The 17,756-nt window shown below is 40.1% G+C and overlaps 1 protein-coding gene across 3 annotated transcripts in view; it reads right to left on the reverse strand.

Moving 5' to 3' along the window:
- Positions 1-16,985, reverse strand: part of TSG101 (tumor susceptibility 101) — a gene marked incomplete at both ends in the record, with an annotated part of 37,009 nt that extends 20,024 nt beyond the window's left edge. For 2 of the 3 annotated variants that reach the window (XM_080707900.1, XM_080707898.1), the window contains 4 exons: positions 5,343-5,506; positions 8,582-8,647; positions 11,633-11,717; positions 16,944-16,985. In XM_080707900.1, the coding sequence (XP_080564026.1) occupies positions 5,343-5,506; positions 8,582-8,647; positions 11,633-11,717; positions 16,944-16,985 (357 nt within the window). The remainder of the gene's footprint in view (positions 1-5,342; positions 5,507-8,581; positions 8,648-11,632; positions 11,718-16,943) is intronic. The other variant, XM_080707899.1, reaches the window with a different exon arrangement.
- Between the last annotated feature and the right edge of the window lie 771 nt (positions 16,986-17,756).

Below are 17,756 nucleotides of genomic sequence, written 5' to 3' on the forward strand. Positions count from 1 at the left end.
GGTAAATTTTATCTTAGAAACTGCTGTATTGTTGTACCACAGATAGAAATTGTTAAAAAAAAAAAAACTTTCCTTGTAATAATAAAGAGTATCTGTTTTTCCAGAGGGTTGCTAAAATTTTCTCTCAAATATTTACTGACCAGTAATTTAAAGACACACTACGTTGTTCAAATAGGCTTATTGATGGCTCTATTTTTATTCCTTAATCTATTTTGTGTATAACTCATCTCAAATACTTCTTCCATGAGTTCATGAGTTCCTGAGGAAATAATAACCTTAATCAGCTAACCATCTTCATAATTTCTTTCTTGTAGTGCTGAGGACAGTACACAGGGCCTCACCCACAATAGGCAAGTTCTCTGCCACTAAGCCACATTCCTAGTCCTCATAACTTCTTTCATTTCTTCTGATAAAAGTTAAAAGCAATTTATACCTTTCCAAAGAACCAAACTCATGTCATTTGTTTATGTTTACCCACCTCATAGAAGATGCTAATAAATAACATTCTCCAAACCTTCCTATGAAGATCTGCTGATTTCCACATTTTTTTTTGTGGCAGTACTGGAGTTGAACCCATAGGCATTCTATCTCTGACCTATACTTCCAGCCCTATTTTAAATTTTTTATTCTGAAACAGGATCTCACTAAGTTTCAGAGGGCCTAAGTAGCTGAGGTTGGCCATGAACCTACGATCCTCCTGTCTTAGCCTCTCAAGAACTGGGATTACAAGCATGCACCTTTCCTGTGTTTGATAAAGTATATGCTGAGACTGGGTTAAACATGTGCGGTATCTGTGCAGCAATTGAGGGCATGTGTTAAAGGTGGCAGCTGGTGTGGTGTACAGCCACCAAGACTACACATGCCTCTCTCGCTCCAATTTTTTAGTCTAACAGAGCCCAAACTAAATCACAGCCTACTGTAAATTAAAAAAAAAATCAAGATATAATTCACCTATCATAAAACTTAATCTTTGCAAGCATGCAGTTTAGTGCCTAAAGTTTATTCCTAAAACTGTGCTGTGAATCTGTGATCATCCCAAATACTGGGATTATAGGAGTGTGCCAAAGCACCTATAATACCTACTAGTATAAACCAACACATCATGAATTTAAACTAATTCAAAATGACTTGCTAAATTGACACAGGTTAAAAAAAAAGTAACAATAGCATTCCAACAGATTTACTGTGGTACTGGAGTATTAAACCTAAGAACTTGCACATTCTAGGCAAGCACTCTACCACTGAGCTACATGCATATCCCTGGAGCAGTTTATTTTAGCTCAAACACCTAAGGATCAATTAAAACAGATAATATTCCATAAAATAAAATGAGGCGCCGGGTGTGGTGGCACACGCTTGTAATCCCAGCGCTTGGGAGTCTGAGACAGGAGGGTCACACAGGCTTGAAGCCAGCCTCAGCTACTTAGTGAGACCCTGTTTCCAAATAAAATATAAAATAAGACTGGGAGTATATCCTGGAGGTAGAAAGCCTCTGGGTTCCACCCCGAGTACCACAAAATAAATAAATAAGTAAATAAATAAAATGAGGCAAGCTGAGCATTGTGGCACACGCTTGTAATCCCAGCAATTGGAGAGACAGGAAGATTGTGGTTTGCAGACAGCCTCAGCTACTTAGTGAGGCTCTTTGCTACACAGTGAAAGCCTGTTTAAAAATAAAGAATAAAAAATAGGGCTGGGGGTGTAGCTTGGAGGTAGAATGCCCCTGAGTTCCATCTCCAGTCCCGGAAAAAAAAAAGAAAAAATTAAAATGAGATGGAATATTCCCAAACTTAATTCTATGAAGCCAGAATTACCTTGATACTAAAACTGAATAAAGATACCAGGAAAGAAAATTACAAAGTAATATCCTTGATGAACACAGATGTAAGAATTCTTTGTTTTTGCAGTACTGGGGAAGGAACCCAGAGGGGCATTCTACCTCTGAGTGACAACCTCAGTCCTATTTTTTAATTCTTTATTTTGAAACAGGGTCTCACTGAGTTGCAAAGGGCCTCACTAAGTAGCTGAGGCTGTCCTCGAACCAAGATCCTCCTGTCTCAGCCTTCCTAATGCTGGATTACAAGCGTGCGCCATCATGCCCGTCTAAGAATTCTTAATAAAATACTAGCAATCCGGACTTCCGGGAAGATGGCGACAGAGAAAAGCGGGGCTTAAGAGCCCCGCTAACAACCAATCTCCATTACCACAAAATCAGCGCCTTTCATAGCCAGAAAACACCATCACCAGAGAAATAAATCACCAGGCTCCAGAGAGAAAACGGACTGAGAACAGAGCTCAGAGCCACAGAGGATACAACGGCCTCACGCCCGAGGACGCGGCAGCAGCACCATACTGCCGGTGGCAGCGGCAAGTTCACCGGATGGCTACAGCAAGCCGAGGTGAGTCGCTGCGGAACAGCCAGGCGGGATCTTTCAGCGCAGGGAGCATCTAAAGCTCCCAGTGGCTGAGCTCAGCACACGCTGCAGGGACTCAAGTGGAACTCAAAACCAGAGAAGAAAAAAATACGCCAGCCTCACGGCCGAGGGCGTAGCAGCGGTGCCATATTGCCACCGGCGGCAGCAGCAGTGAATTCACCGAGTCCAGTACAGCTACATCTGCGAACTCAAGAACAGTGAGTCAAATTGCGGGCCACAGAGGAGAAATCCCAGTACTGTACTCCCTGGGACTTGACCCAGTGGGTGAGTGGCGGTGGCAGAGATATCACACCATAGAAGTGCAACCTGGCACCCCTCACAGTCTAAAGCAGCCTCTATCGACTCTCTGGGTCGGAGACTCTGTGATACAACCCAGTAAAGGAGTAGTGGGGTCTGAGATACTACAGACTCGAGATCCAGAGCACCTTAAGCGAAGTCATAGTGACCCAAGGGAAGAACCCAGAGAAGGCACAAACTTCCGAAATCATAAGAAAGAGGAATAACACTGGAGCAATGAATGCCCACAACCCCACAACATCAGAACCCGATAAAACAGAAAATCAGAGATTTCTAGAAGATCAAATCAGGAAAATAACTGTAGAAATAATAGAGGTGTTTCGAAAAGAATTCAGAGAGAGCCAAAAAGAGATAAAGGATGCAATTAATGAAGTAAAGGCCTCAATTCAAAGCATGAACAACCGATTAGACCACATGGAGAACAGAATCTCGCTCTTAGAAGATGATCATTCCAAAAATGAACGCATAGTTTCTAATCTAGAAAAAAATATCCGACAGCAGGAATCTGACATTGAAGAAATATGGGCCCATTTTAAGAGAGCTAACCTAAGAATAATTGGAATAGAGGAGGGAAAAGAAAGTGAAACCAAAGGGATCAACAATCTCTTCAAGGAAGTAATAGCAGAAAATTTTCCAGACATAGAGCAAGAGGTTGATACACAGGTCCAGGAAACTTATAGAACTCCCTTTAAACAGGATCGGAGAAGAGGATCCCCACGCCACATAATTGTCAAAATGACCAATGTGGAAGCCAAGCAGAGAATCTTAAAGGCAACAAAAACAAAGGGCCAAGTGACATTCAGAGGCAAGCCAATTAGAATCACTCCAGACTTCCCAAACCAAGTCATGAGAGCCAGAAGGGCTTGGAGTAACAAATTCCAAACTCTGAGAGAAAACAACTTCCAGCCAAAAATTTCCTACCCAGCAAAACTTTCTATCAAATTAGATGGAGAAATAAGACGCTTCCATGACAAACAGAAACTGAAGGAATTTATGTCTTCAAAACCAGCGCTAGAGAAAATACTCAAAGAGATTAACTACAAAGAAGAAATAGGTAACACACACCAGAACCAGAGAAACAAGAGTTTCCATCCAACAGTCAACTAAGATTGGTTATCTGTGGAGATTCATTATTTATGTTAGTCTTTTACCTATCTCTAAATTGTATTGTTTGCCTTTACTGTTGTTAATTTTTAGGATGTCTAGTTAGAATATTAATATACCTTCAGATACAGCATTTGGAAATATTTTATCCCATTCTATTAGTAACTTTTAACTCTGTTTACATTGTCTTTGGATATACAATATTTTTTTATTTTTTAGGGAGTTTGTATACTCTTCTGTTGCCTGTGCCATTGAAATCATATCCAAGGTATCACTGCCAATTTCAATGTTGTGAGGTTTTATGACACAGATTTTCTTTTAAAAGTTTATAGTCTTAAGATTTATATTTAGGTCTTTTATCTATTTTGAGTTAATATTTGTATATGGTGTTAGGTAAGGGTCCAATTTTATTCTTTTCCATGTAAGTATTATTTTTCAACAATATTTAGTTAAAAGATTATTATTTCCACCACCAAATGTTCGTGGAAACCTTGTCAAAAATAATTTGACAATATAGGGAAGAATTTAGCTCTAGGCTTTTATTTAACTCCAATGGTTTACATATCTGCCTTTAGAATAGTACTACACTGTTTCAATTATTGTAGCTTTATATGGTTTGAAATCAGAAAATATATATCTTCTAGCTTTGTTCTTTTTCAAGATCGTTTTGGGTATCTAGAGTCCATATTCCATATTAGGATAGATTTTTTTTTCTGAAAAATAAATATATAAATATATGATAGTTTCACCTAAAAAAATAGAAAAAAAAATATTCTCTGGTAAGAAAGTAAAAAGAAATATTGAAATGTTATCTTTAAGTCATCAAAAGCTTGGTATCAGACAAATGAAACTGTTATGTGAGATTATCATTTTTAATTTTGGATAAATTGCTATAATACTAGATGTCAACCACTAAGCCAAGCATGGGAGGGAGGGATGGGGAGAGAATGGGGTGGGGATCGGGTGGGGGCTGACTGGGTGATGTGTGCATGTATGTCTACAAAAGTTTGTATCCCACTATGATGTATGAATACAGTGCACCAATAAAAAATAAATAAATAAATAAAATAAAATAAAATACTAGCAATCCATATTCAGATGCATAACAGAAAGACTGTGCACCATGACCAAGCTGATTTCAGGCCAGGAATACAAGACTTTCTTCTTTTCTTTTTTTGGTACTGGGGATTAAACCCAGAGGGATTCTATTTCTGAGCCATACCCTAGTCCTTTTAATTTTGAAACAGGGTCTTGCTAAATTGCTGAGGTTGGCCACAAAGCTGTAATCCCATCTCAGCCTCCCAAATACTGGGATTACTGGGGTGCCTCACGACAGCCAGCTTAAATATAAGAGAGCCTTTTCTAATTTTCTCAGCTCAGATTAATCCCTTATCTGAACTTATCCTTCTTGGACTTCTTCCTGAGTGTTAACAGAAATCAGACATGAGTGAACAAAATGTATGAAAAAAAACAACCAATTTTCACAACACTACTATTAATACTTACATGTTTCCATTCATGCAGATACGGAAGATATATTTTCCCATTTGCATCAACATGTTTTCCTGTTTTAATAGTCATTGAACTAGTAGGCTTAACAAAACAGATAGGGGGATTATATGGGTATGTGTCCAGCAACCATAGGCATATTGGAATATTGTATGTATTACCTGAAAAAGAAAAAGAAACTTCAGTTTTTCTGTTTTTTATTATTCTTAGTAATAGTTTAATAGGTAAAAGAAAAAAGAGAAAGCTACAAATAAGCAACACACATGTACAACAAACATTTTGTTTCAAAGTTTTGTTCAGGTTTCTGAAATTTTCAGTTTGCAAAATTCTTCATCAGGATGAAGGACCTAACTAATCACTACTCTGCTCATGCCTGCTTGCAGATGTAAAACATTCTTCATGAATTATCTTTTGACCTAATCTTTTCTTTGCTACTTGATTCTTGTCATTTCAGTTAACAAGACTTTCTTGGAAGCAAAATGGAAGGAAAAAAGAACACAGATTAAGGTGAGACAGTAAGATAGACCTGAAATACCCTTGGCCAAAAGCCAGATTATAAAAAACCCAAACAGCAGTTAAACACATGCTAACTGGTATCTACAGCATCTTAAGGAATTTTTAGTCGCAATCAGAATATTATTATTATTATTATTTTTTATTACTTTGCAGTAGTGGAGATGGTATCCAGGGGCATTCTACCTCCGAGCTACACCCTCAGTCCTATTTTTTATTTTTTTGTAGTACTGGGGATGGAACCCAGGGGCTTTTGACCTCCAGGCTATACTCCCAGGCCTATTTTATATTTTATTTGAAAATAGGGTCTCACTAAGTTGCTGAGAGCCTAAGTAGCTGAGGCTGGCTTCAAAACTATGTGATCCTCCTGTCTCAGCCTCATAAATACTGAGATTACAAGCATGAACCACCACACCCAGCTCTTATTCTTTATTCTGAAACAGGTCTGAGTTGCAAAAGGCCTCAATAAGTAGCCGAGACTGTTCAAGAACCGAGATCCTCCTGTCTCAGCCTCCCAAATGCTAGAATTACAAGCATGTGCCACCATGCCCGGCTTAGTACCAATAGTATTCCTTTCTCTTTGCTTTATGTGATAGAATCTGTCTCAGTTGAGAAATATGACTATAAGTCAAATCCAATGAAGTGTCTCAAAGTATTCAATAGTTAATATATTAAACATAAACTGCACTATTTTCTTTAAGGTACTGGGGATTGAACCCAGGGATATTCTACCTTTGAGCTACACACATCCAGCCCTATTTTATTTTGAAATAGAGTTTCACTAAGTTGCAGAGGGCCTCAACTGAAGTTGCTGAGGCTGGCTGTGTGCTTTTGCATTTTCTTTTGGTACCAAGGATGGAACCCAGGGACATCCTACCTCCAAGCTACACCTTCAGCACTTTTTATTTTGAAATAGGGTCTCACTAAATTGCTGAGGCTATCCTCAATCCCGTGATCCTCCTATCTCAGCCTTCCAAGTACTGGGATTACAGGCATGCACTACCACACCCGGTAAAATCACACTATTTTCTTATTAGGTTCAAAGTACAATGTCCCAAGCAACCGTTTGAATCACCCAACATAATTTAGATATATATTTTTCCCCCTTAGAAATGGTTCGCTACAATAGTATGCAAACATAAATGTCAACTAAAGAAATCAGTTTAAGACTTTGGAATTCTTTTTAAACCCCAAATTACTTCTACACTGAACAGTAATGGAAATTTATTTCTACCATCCAGAATTCTCTGCTTTTTGAAAATGAAGAATTCCCCAGAATAACTTTGACTTGTAAATTATGTCACACGAAGAATAGCTGAGAACAGAGGTTAGATTAGGTAAAGTTTATACATATCCACACCATATAACCTATTTCTTTCACCAGAGTTAATTTCCTGAGGACAAGGGCAAAGTTAGTAATCTTGAATTTCACTCAGTGCCCCCCAAGTTTATCATATGCAATTTAATAAATGCTGATGCACAGTTAACTATCATCTTTCCCTCTGCCTGTAATATGCATTCTATTAGAAATGGTTGACTTATCTTTCAAGAGCAAGCACAAATGTCATTATCTCTGTGGTTTTCCCATGTGACCTTGATTTCCTTTGTAATTTCATGGCACCTTAAACATTTTACTGTTCTACAGGAATTACATTATAGGGAATACTTATTCCTTCTATTACCATTAGTGTGAATTGTTTCAGAAAGTTTTCTTTTATTCACCTTTGTATCCACAGCCCCATTCCTATTGCCTCATGCACAGCATGTACTATGTGAAATCAATGAGTTAAGTTATAGGAACACAGGTTTTAGTCACAAGGAATAATTATCAGAGCTGACCAAAAACTGATTAGTCACTTATGAAGCTGAATGTATTCTTACCACTGTAAGTATTCAAACAAGGACGGTTGACTAGCTGACAGACGATTCATCATGAGCATTACCACCAACCTCAATCATAAATGCTAGCTAATATTTATTGTCTGCTTATTGTATACCAGGCTCTGTGCCAATGCCTTCACATACAGTATCTCAATGCATTCTTGGTTTCCCTGAATTAGATCCTATTATCCAGATGCCATAGATACTCAAAGTAAAAAAAAAAAAAAACTGAAAAGATTAGAGAGAGCTCAAACCTAACTCTGTTCTGACTTTCAAGCATCTTGGCCACTATACAGCATTCCATAGTACCAATATGTCATTAAAGTCTGAATGGTATGAGAGGTTGAACAAGCAGGCATCTAAGATCTTCTGATTCTAAGAAACAATAAATGTCCCCAAAGCAATTAGGCACTTATTTGTTGATATATCTTGTAAGAAAGTTTTTCTTGGTTTTTTTTTTTTGTGTGTGTACTAGGGATTGACCCTAAGAGCATTTCATCTCTGAGCTATGCCTCCAGCCCTTTTTAATTTTTTATTTTAAGACAGCGTCTCCTAGGTTGCTGAGAGTCTTGCTACTTTGCTGTGGCTGTCCTGGAATCTGCAATCCTTTACTCAGCCTCCTAAATACTGGGATTATAGACATGTGCCACTACGCCCAGATTAGGAAGTTTTTAAAAAGCTGAAAATGTGAGGTGCTGCTGCCAAACAAAGCTCAATCAAAAGAGAAGTTAAAATCTCTGTATGGAAGCCATGAAAAGATAGATTCAATTTACTTATAAACTCTTTGGCAATATATTTATGATGTCCTCCATTATGTCTATTTGGAAACAAGAGACATTTACCTCTATAAGGCACAGGAATTGTTCCAGTGAGGTTCATAAGTTCCTTGGAACTGCCATCATTAAAAACTGAAAGGAAAGAACAATGATTTAATCATGAATATTTTGGTAGATACTCTCATATAAGTTATTCTTTCAGAAACATTGGTTAAAACTCACTATTATCTTCAACATGGGCTAACCTTTTAATGTATCATCCATTCTGTCTAATAACAAAGGATCCTTTGTTGATTAACTCAGTGGGATCAGTTTTTCAATGAATAAAGATGCTTTGAATTACTTGTTAAATGGATGTGAGTGCTACAGTTCCAGTAAATATGACCTTTTGGTCTCCAACTAACATGATTCTGCAAGTGTTCAAAAACCACTCTCAGGCTGGAGATGTAATAGGTCAGTGGTAGAGCAACTGCCCGACATGTGAGGCTCCAGTTCCTCAGCCATTCTCAAACCCCATAAAGAATCAAGCCACAGTATTAAATGTTTAAAAAAGTTTCCATAGTTAAATATAGATATCTCTCAATATGTATTTTTCATACCACCTGCAATTTTCCATCAATGATTAACTAGAGGACATACTCTGTACATGCACTGTTGTTTGTAACAAGATGTGGAATAAACATGTACCACACAGGAGGGAGTAGGCTGTAACACACAGTACAAACACACACAACTACACCGTTAACTTTGGTTCTTTTATTTATTGTTGACAATTATAAACTGTGTTGAATTTATTCTGATTGCATGCATTTCCAAATAAAAGCATCTTACTTAAATTTAGGGCTGTGGTTACTTTAAAAGCATTTTGTTAACAGTGGTTAAGATCTGGGGCAGCCATTAAAGCGATATAAGATTTGTATGATGCTAGAATCGTTGTCAGTTTTGTTCAACCTATTTACTCTTTTACTATACATTTATAGTACAGTTTTATCCTCAATCACCTGCCCACTCAAGTCCTTTTTAAAACTAAATTTAACTTTCATAATAAGAGAGATCAAAATGCCATGCATAGTATAGTATATGCAAAGAAGTAAGGCAAGCTGAAATGAGAGAGAATCTTGTGCTAGGTTTGAGAGAAGACTAGTTTGTAGCTTTGCTGTTAAGGAAATGCAGAACTGATTGCCCCTCTGTTGCCTCCACCTCTCTTTACTAGGATCTAACGTTTTCAGAGTGCCAGGGGTGAGTGGAATTTAGAAACTCAGCTATAAGCCAGGTAGGTGGCACATGACTGTAATCCCAGTACTCGGGAGGCTGAGACAGGTGGAATGCAGGTTCAAGGCCAGTGCACTAACTTAGTGAGAGCTTGTTTTAAATAAAATAGGGCTCATAATGTAGCTCAGAGGCAGAAAGCCCCAGTAACACACACACACACATGAAAGTCTCAGCTACAAAATTCAGTTCCTTGCCTTTAGAGCCAAGGGCTTCATAATGGACAGGAAGCAGCACAGATTTTCTCTTGGCCCTGGAACATTAAGTATTTTCAAGGAGACAGGGTTAAAGAAATTGAGTGGTAGGGACAAAAGGACTATTGTATTAAAAAAAAAAAACTTCAGGGGTTGTCATCTCTTATTTATGTTCAAACTTTATTTTGTCTCATTAGAAAGTAGTAAAGACAAGCCAGGCTGTGGTGGCGCATGCTTGTAATCCCAGTACTTGGGAGGCTAAGACAGGAGGATCACAGGTTTGTAGCCAGCCTCAGCTACCTAGTGAGGCCCTCTGCTGCAACTTAATGAGACCTTGTTTCAAAATAAAGAATAAAAATTAGGGCTGGGGATGTAGCTCGGAGGTAGAATGCCCCTGGGTTCAATTCCTGGTACTGGAAAAAAAATAATAATAAAATAAAATAAAGAAAGTAGTAAAGACAAATTGCTGCCTACCTATTCTGTAGAATTAAAGACCATATTAAAAATATTTTCTTCATTTATAAAATATATGGGACAGGCTGGACCTGGTGGTGCATGATTGTAATCCCAGCATTCAGGAGGTGGAGACTAAGGATCACGGGTTGTGGACAGCCTTAGCTACTTAGTGAGGTTCTTCATAATTCGGTGAGACCCTGTTTCAAAAATAAAAAGACTAAAAGATAGGGCTGGGGGTGTAGCTTGGAGGTACAATGCCCTTGGGTTACATCCCCAGTACTGAAAAAAAAAAAAAAAAAAAAAGTAAGAACAGTCCACAGGAGTTTTGCAAAATGTGTTCCTGAGAATGTAGAAATGATATGGGACAAAGAATCAGTGATCAGGTATCTTTGGGATACACTACACAGTACATTTTCTTTCCTCTTGGTGATACACAACACATCAGCACAATAAAGGATCTAGGAAATCTTACTATAATGTGATCCATTTATTTACTTATTTTCCCCTAAGGAGACAAGGTCTTGCTATGTTGCCCAGGCTGCCTTTCAATTCCTAGGCTAAAGTGATCCTCCTGCCTCAGCTTCTGCAATAGCTAGGACTATAGGCACATATCACTGCATCCCAGCATAACATATTTATTAATTTTTAGTCCAATTGCTCACAATTTAACCACAAAAATTTCCCTCTAAGCCCCTCCCCCAAATCTTATCCCCAGCAACATTCTTTACAACTAGCTGTCTATGGAGAATACTTTGGCAAATGATGATTAGATCATCCCTCTCTCTTATAAGCTGGGGGTGTAACTCCGTGATGGAACCCAAGAGTAAAGGCCCTGGGTTTACTCCCCAGCACTGTAAAACCAACATCCTTGGAGGTCTGCATTTGTATAGTTCTATTTTCAGAGTATATTTTTAAAAACTTAAAAGAACTAAACAAATGTTATTGTTTGCTCTTTAATAGGTGGAGGTTCAATCCTATAACTGAAAATCCAATAAATTGTATAGCTCTATTTTCAGAGTATATTTTTAAAAACTTAAAAAGAACTAAACAAATGTTATTGTTTGATCTTTATTAAGTGGAGATTCAATCCTACAACTGAAAATCCAATAAACTTACAAGGAAAATGTGAAAACTACAATCATTAACATAAAAGGTAAACTCAAAGTATTGTAATAGCTATCCTTACAAATAAACTCACCATATGAATCCAATACAGGTTTGAGATCTTTGTACAGAGTAATAACATTGACAGTTTCACGTACAGTTAGGTCTCTGTATTTGTACTGAAAAGAAAAATCAGAGAAGAATTTTGAAATATCAATGCTTGGCATTTTTACAGCTATATTAATTTTCTTAAAACTTTATTTTCTTCATAGTGCTCTTCTTAAAAGTGTAATTGCTTTAATGCATCATTAAATCACTTTTGGGCTAGTTAAAGCCCAAAAGAACCTCAACAGCTTTCTCTCCTGCCACCTGTTTGAACCCTTTACTGAAGCTACTCACCATTCACCTTAGTTCTCTGTCCAACTTAGAAGGCCCCACCAAATAAAATCCAAATCATTCTCAATAAAAATCTCAATCATCATACAAAGATGTAAGACCTAGCTTACATCTCAACCCTCCTCTTAATGAACTCTTTTCCAGACTTCCCTTTAGCCAATAATTATCTCTATCTTTCCCTCTAGCTGCAACATTTATTATAGAAATCAACTGTTTTGCAATGTATCATTTGTTGTATTGCTTTTTCACCCAGCCTGGACATTCTACTCCAGAAACACTAGCCACCTGGCTTAACTACTCCTGACAGGAGAGATAAGAAGACAGGGCCAGGCGTGGTGGCACACGCTTGTAATCCCTGTGCTTGGGAGCCAGAGACCGGAGGATCGCACAGGTTCGAAGTCAGCCGCACTGGCTTAAGAGACCCTGTTTCCAAATAAAAATATAAAAACAGATCTGGGGTGTAGCCTGGAGGTAGAAGGGTTTCTAGAAACCCCAGTACCACAAAAAAAAAAAAAAAAAGAAAGAAAGAAAGAAAGAAAGAAAGAAAGAAAGGGAGGGAGGGACTTTAGTCTGACTACACTGAACTGAGGTTCACTAAGTGACAAGCCTCTCCATACACACAAGGCTTTAAATCAGGTTAGTCAGCTATTCCAAAAAGAAATACTCCAATAAGCAAGTAAGACACCAAAATAAACAGAAAATAAGAACAAGTAACATGTAATGCAAGGAGAAGAAAACCTGGAAAAGAATTAGCATTAAATGAGTTAAAAGAAAGGAAAAAAATGATGTTGTACTCATTAAAAAACCCTCAAAAAATAAGACTCTTAGATATAAAAAAAAATGTAGGAACATCACCTAAACATTCAATAGAAGAACTAGACTATAAAGTTAAAAAATCCCAGAGAGACTAGCATAAAAACTGATAGACAAAGCTGGGCGTGGTGGCGCATGCTTGTAATCCCAGTGCTTGGGAAGCTGAGACAGGAGGATCACACAGGTTTGAAGCCAGCCTCAGCTACTGAGTGAGACTCTCTGCAACTTAGTGAGACCCTGTTTCCAAATGAAGTATAAAAATAGGTCTGGGAGTATAGCCCGGAGGTAGAAAAGCCCCTGGGTTCCACCCCCAGTACCACCAAAACCAAACCAAAACAAAACAAAAACCTGATAGACAATAGACAAGGTGAGAAAATATAAGCAAAACTAAGGAATAAGTCCAGTTCTACTCAATGACATTCCTTGCACTCTAGCACCAATTCCCTCATGGTAAGGAATCAGTCCTATCATCATATAAACATGCTTTTATTTCTCCCATGTTAGTCACACAAACCATTCCTAAATTCTTTTGCCCCTCTGGCTGTCACATTTCTCACTCTTCATAGGAATACTCCCCCAATACCCTCCTCATACAGGGAACTGCCTGTATCTGCTCTCTTTCTAGGCTTTCCTTGAATAACTTTCTATTATTGCCAGGCATTGTGGCACATGCTTGTAATTCCAGTACTTAGGAGGCTAAGACAGGAGGATCACAGGTTCGACCAGCCTTAGCTTACTGAGGCCCTCTACAACATACTGAGACCCCGTTTTGAAATAAAAAAAATCGGTCTAAGCTACCAGTACCCCTTGTCCAGATCATTTTATCAGCTACTATGCAGATGTCTCTGCCTCCACTGTTACTCCTTGCATCTAGTTTCAACACAGAGGCTACGGTAGTACTGTTAAACAATAAAAGGGATCAGTAGCTTCCCATCATAGTTTGACCAAATGTCAAGTCCTTACGTTCCACATCATTGATGCTCAATATCTAAACCTAAGCCACTATTTTCTCTCTTGCTCATTCCAGTCTAGCCACACTACCCTCCTCTGTTGTTCCTCTACAAAGCATGGCAGTCTTCTGATTCAGTCTTTGCACCTTGTTTTTCCTTCTTCCTGGAAGGTTCTTACCCCAGATCCTTCCACAACTTACTCCTTTACCTCTTTCAGGTCCCTGCTCAAATAACTCTTCTCAAAAAGCCCTTCCTTAAGCAGGACGTGGTGGCACACACTTGTAATCCCAGTACTTGGAAGGCTGAGACAGGAGGATCACAGGGTCACAGCCAGCCTCAGCTACTTAGTGAAGTCCTCCACAACTTAGTGAGACCCTGTTTCAAATTAAAGACTTAAATAGGGCTGGGGGTATAGATCGGAGGTAGAACGCCTCTGGGTTCAATCCCCAGTACCAAAAAAAGGCCCTTCCTTTAATATCTAATATAAAATTGCAACCCATTCCCTATTCCCCTTAGCACTCTCTTTCCGCCTTTACTTTTCTATAGAACACTTGACTTCCAACAAACTCTTTAGTGTACTTTTAAAGTTTACTGCCTTCTATGTGATTTTAAATTGCAAAAGTGTAGGGTTTTTTTTTTTGTCTGATTGTTCAGTTTTATACCTAAAATCTAATACAATGTGAGGTATACAGCAACCTTGAGTGTGTCTATTCTCTTCTACCCACGTAGTAGTGACTAGATCTCCATGAATGCTATAGATGTACTGTTTAAGAATACAGGTGCTTTTCTGTATGAACAAACTAAAGTAGAAAGTTCTTTGTATAAAGCAAGAAGGACTAACAGCATAAATATGCCTGTTGATAAAGTGATGACAAAGAAGGGTGTTAACTAAGAGTTCAGTTTAAGTTGGGAGCTAAAGCTGAATGTGGTGTCGCATCTGCCTGTAACCTCAGTACTTGGGAGGCTGAGACAAGGATTCAAGGTCCAAAACCAGCCTTAGCAACTTAGCAAGATTCTCAGCAACCTAATGAGACTGTGCTTCGAAACAAAAACTTTAAGAAGGGCTGGGGGGTGTGGCTTGGAAATAAAATGCCTCTGGGTTTAATCCCCACTAATATTTTTTAAAAAATATAAGTCACAAGCCGGGCACGGAGGCAACACATTTGTAATCCCCATACTTGGGAGGCTGAGACAGGATGGTCCCAGGTTCACCACCAGCCTCAGCTACTCAGTGAGGCTCTCAGCAACTTAGTTAGGGCCTGTTTCCAAATAAAGTATAAAACAGGTCTGGAAATATAGCCCGGATGTAGAAAGCCCCTGAATTCCACCCCCAGTACCACAAAATAAATAAAAATAAGCCAGTATTTGAATATCCTTGTTCTTTATAATAAGCACATATACATTAAAGAATAAACTTTGACTATGCTACCAATTTAAATATAAAAATATCATGAATTAGTTCCTCTTTAGGTACAAAGTATATAACACAATACACTGGGTGTTTTTTTTTTTGTTGTTTTGTTTTTTTGCTGGTCTGGAGATGGAACCAAGGGGCATTCGACCTCCGAGCTACACCCCTGCCCTATTTTTTTTTTTAATTCTTTTATTTTGAAACAGGGCCTGAGTTACAAAGGGCCTCACTAAGTAGCTGAGGCTGTCTGTGAACCATGATCCTCTGGTGTCAGCCTCCCAAATGCTGGAATTACAAGCATGGGGCCACAATGCCCGGCTACAATACAGTTTTTTAAAAAGTGACTTAAAAATATTAACAATCTAAGACTTCCTCATCTCATCTATAATTATGGATAATTACTTAAAAATAAATCAATACGCCAAGAAGATGTAGTTAGACAACCAATAAATGCTTTGTTTTGAAACCTTTCCTTTTAGAGGTTATTTGGTTTCCAAGAAAGCACTTTTTAAATCAAGGTGATTTAGCCCGGCGTGGTGGTGCATGCTTGTAATCACCGCACTTGGGAGGCTGAGACAGGAGGATCGCACAGGTTCAAAGCCAGCCTCAGCTACGTAGTGAGGCTCTCAGCAACTTAGTGAGACCCTGTTTCCAAATAAAGTATAAAATAGGTCTGGAAGTATAGCCCGGAGATAGAAAGCCTGTGGGTTCCACCCCCAATAACACCAAAAAAAAAAAAAAAAATCAAGGTGATTTCTAAACAATCTTGCTTTGACATAACTATCCAAAGCAATCCCACTGAACTGAGGAAGCCTCAACTCTCAACTCTACACACATACACACACACCCCCCTTATTCCAATTAGCTTTGGTAAATGACAACAAAAGTCATTCCACTTTGGTGTCAAGTGGCCACACTTAAAATAATCAAATTAAATTATGGCTTTAAAATACAAAATGCTCAATTGCTTTATAAAAATGGAAAAAGGAAAGCCAGCCAGCCAGCCGCCTGTGATCCCTGTGATCCCAATACTGAGGCTGAGACAGGAGGATCAAAGGTTCAAGGACAGCCTTAGCAAGTAGTGAGTCTCAAACAACCTAGGGAGTCCCTGTTCGCAAATAAGAAGTAAAATCGGGCTGGGTGTGTAGCCTGAAGGTAGAATACCTCTGGGTTCAATCCCCAGTACCACCACCACAAAAAAAAAAAAAAAAAAAAAACAAAAAACTAGTCGAGCTGTGAGGTCTGTAAATTAAGCTTAAAGTGAATACTCCTTATAAGAAGCATACAAGTAACAGCTGTTACTCTTGGTAAATCCGCGAAACGGGAATAGAATTCCATTAATCTCTCCTGGTATTTCGGACGTTTTTACTTCCTCGAGCCAATTCAACCAAGAGTTCACTGATCTCTCGCGCGCCGGGTGCAGAGCTGCGTGGAGAATACAAAACTGAAAAGGCCACAATCTGCGCGGCCCGGCAGCGCAGGGCGAAGACTGACGGGCCCCTGACTGGGCAGGAGTAGAGGAGAACTAAGTGCTCCCCGCTCTTTGTGTCTATAAAATTGAAGGCGAACTCTACGCTGCCCCGCAGACGGTCCAAAGTCTCCCGAAGAGGGAAGGCGGGCGGCCTGAGCCCGCGCCCGTGGCCGGCCGCCGCCCCCACTGTCCGGCCCGGGGGTCGAGGGCTGCGGGCGGCGGCGTCGCGGGGCCGGGGCCGCGAGGGCTGCGAGGACCCGCGGGGCTCAAGCCGCCCGCGGGCTCGCTGGGCTGGGCTGGCCCGGGCCGGGCGCGGGAGGCAGTGGTGGGCGCGCACCGGGCGGCGAGCGCGCCGCGGCCTCACCTTGGACACCATTTTCTTGAGCTGGCTCTCCGACACCGCCATGGCGGCCGCCTAGCGACTCCGGTCCCCGCAGGCAGAGGGTCCGCGGCTCCGGGGCCGCCCCACACAGACGCACACCGAGCGGCCGGCCCCCCTCCCTCCACCTCCAACAACAGGAAGTCTGCATGCCGCGGCGCTTCCGCTTCCGCTACGTCACTTCCGGGGGCGCTGACCCGCGGATTGGGATGGAGCTGCGAAGGGTGCTGACCGGCATCTCCTGTGCCGGGCTAGGCCGACGGAGTCGAGGGCAAGACTGTTCCAAGGGTCTCTGGGCTAGGAGAGGGCTGGCAACTATTTTACAGTTAGATTAGGAAGTAGGTGCACAGAGGGGAAGAAGAACGAAGGGCGTGCGAGGGAGCCCAGCTCATCAAGTGGGAGGGCAATGAATGGACTGGAGTCGGCTACTTGCCCTTGTGACAGTCATAGTACACTTCTAGTTCTGGCTTAAGTTTTTGCTAGTGCTGAGACGGAGAAGCTTGTATTAGACGGTGTCCAAGTTTCCTCTCATTACCAGGTGTTCTTTAAAGCTTAAAAGTCATTCATACTATCTGGGCGTGGTGGCGCACGCTTGTACTCTGAGTATTTAGGAAGGCTGAGACAAGAGGATCTCAGGTTCACAGCCAGGCCCAGCTTCTTAGTGAAGCCTTCGGCGACTTAGTGAGATCTTGTTTCAAAATAAAGAATAAAAAGTAGGGCTGGGGGTGTAGCTTGGAGGTAGAATACCCAAGTTCAATCCCCAGTACCCCCCCCAACACACACACACACACACACACA

The sequence above is a fragment of the Muscardinus avellanarius genome (genome assembly GCF_963383645.1).
Source record: "Muscardinus avellanarius genome assembly, chromosome: 1".
Classification (NCBI taxonomy): domain Eukaryota; kingdom Metazoa; phylum Chordata; class Mammalia; order Rodentia; family Gliridae; genus Muscardinus; species Muscardinus avellanarius.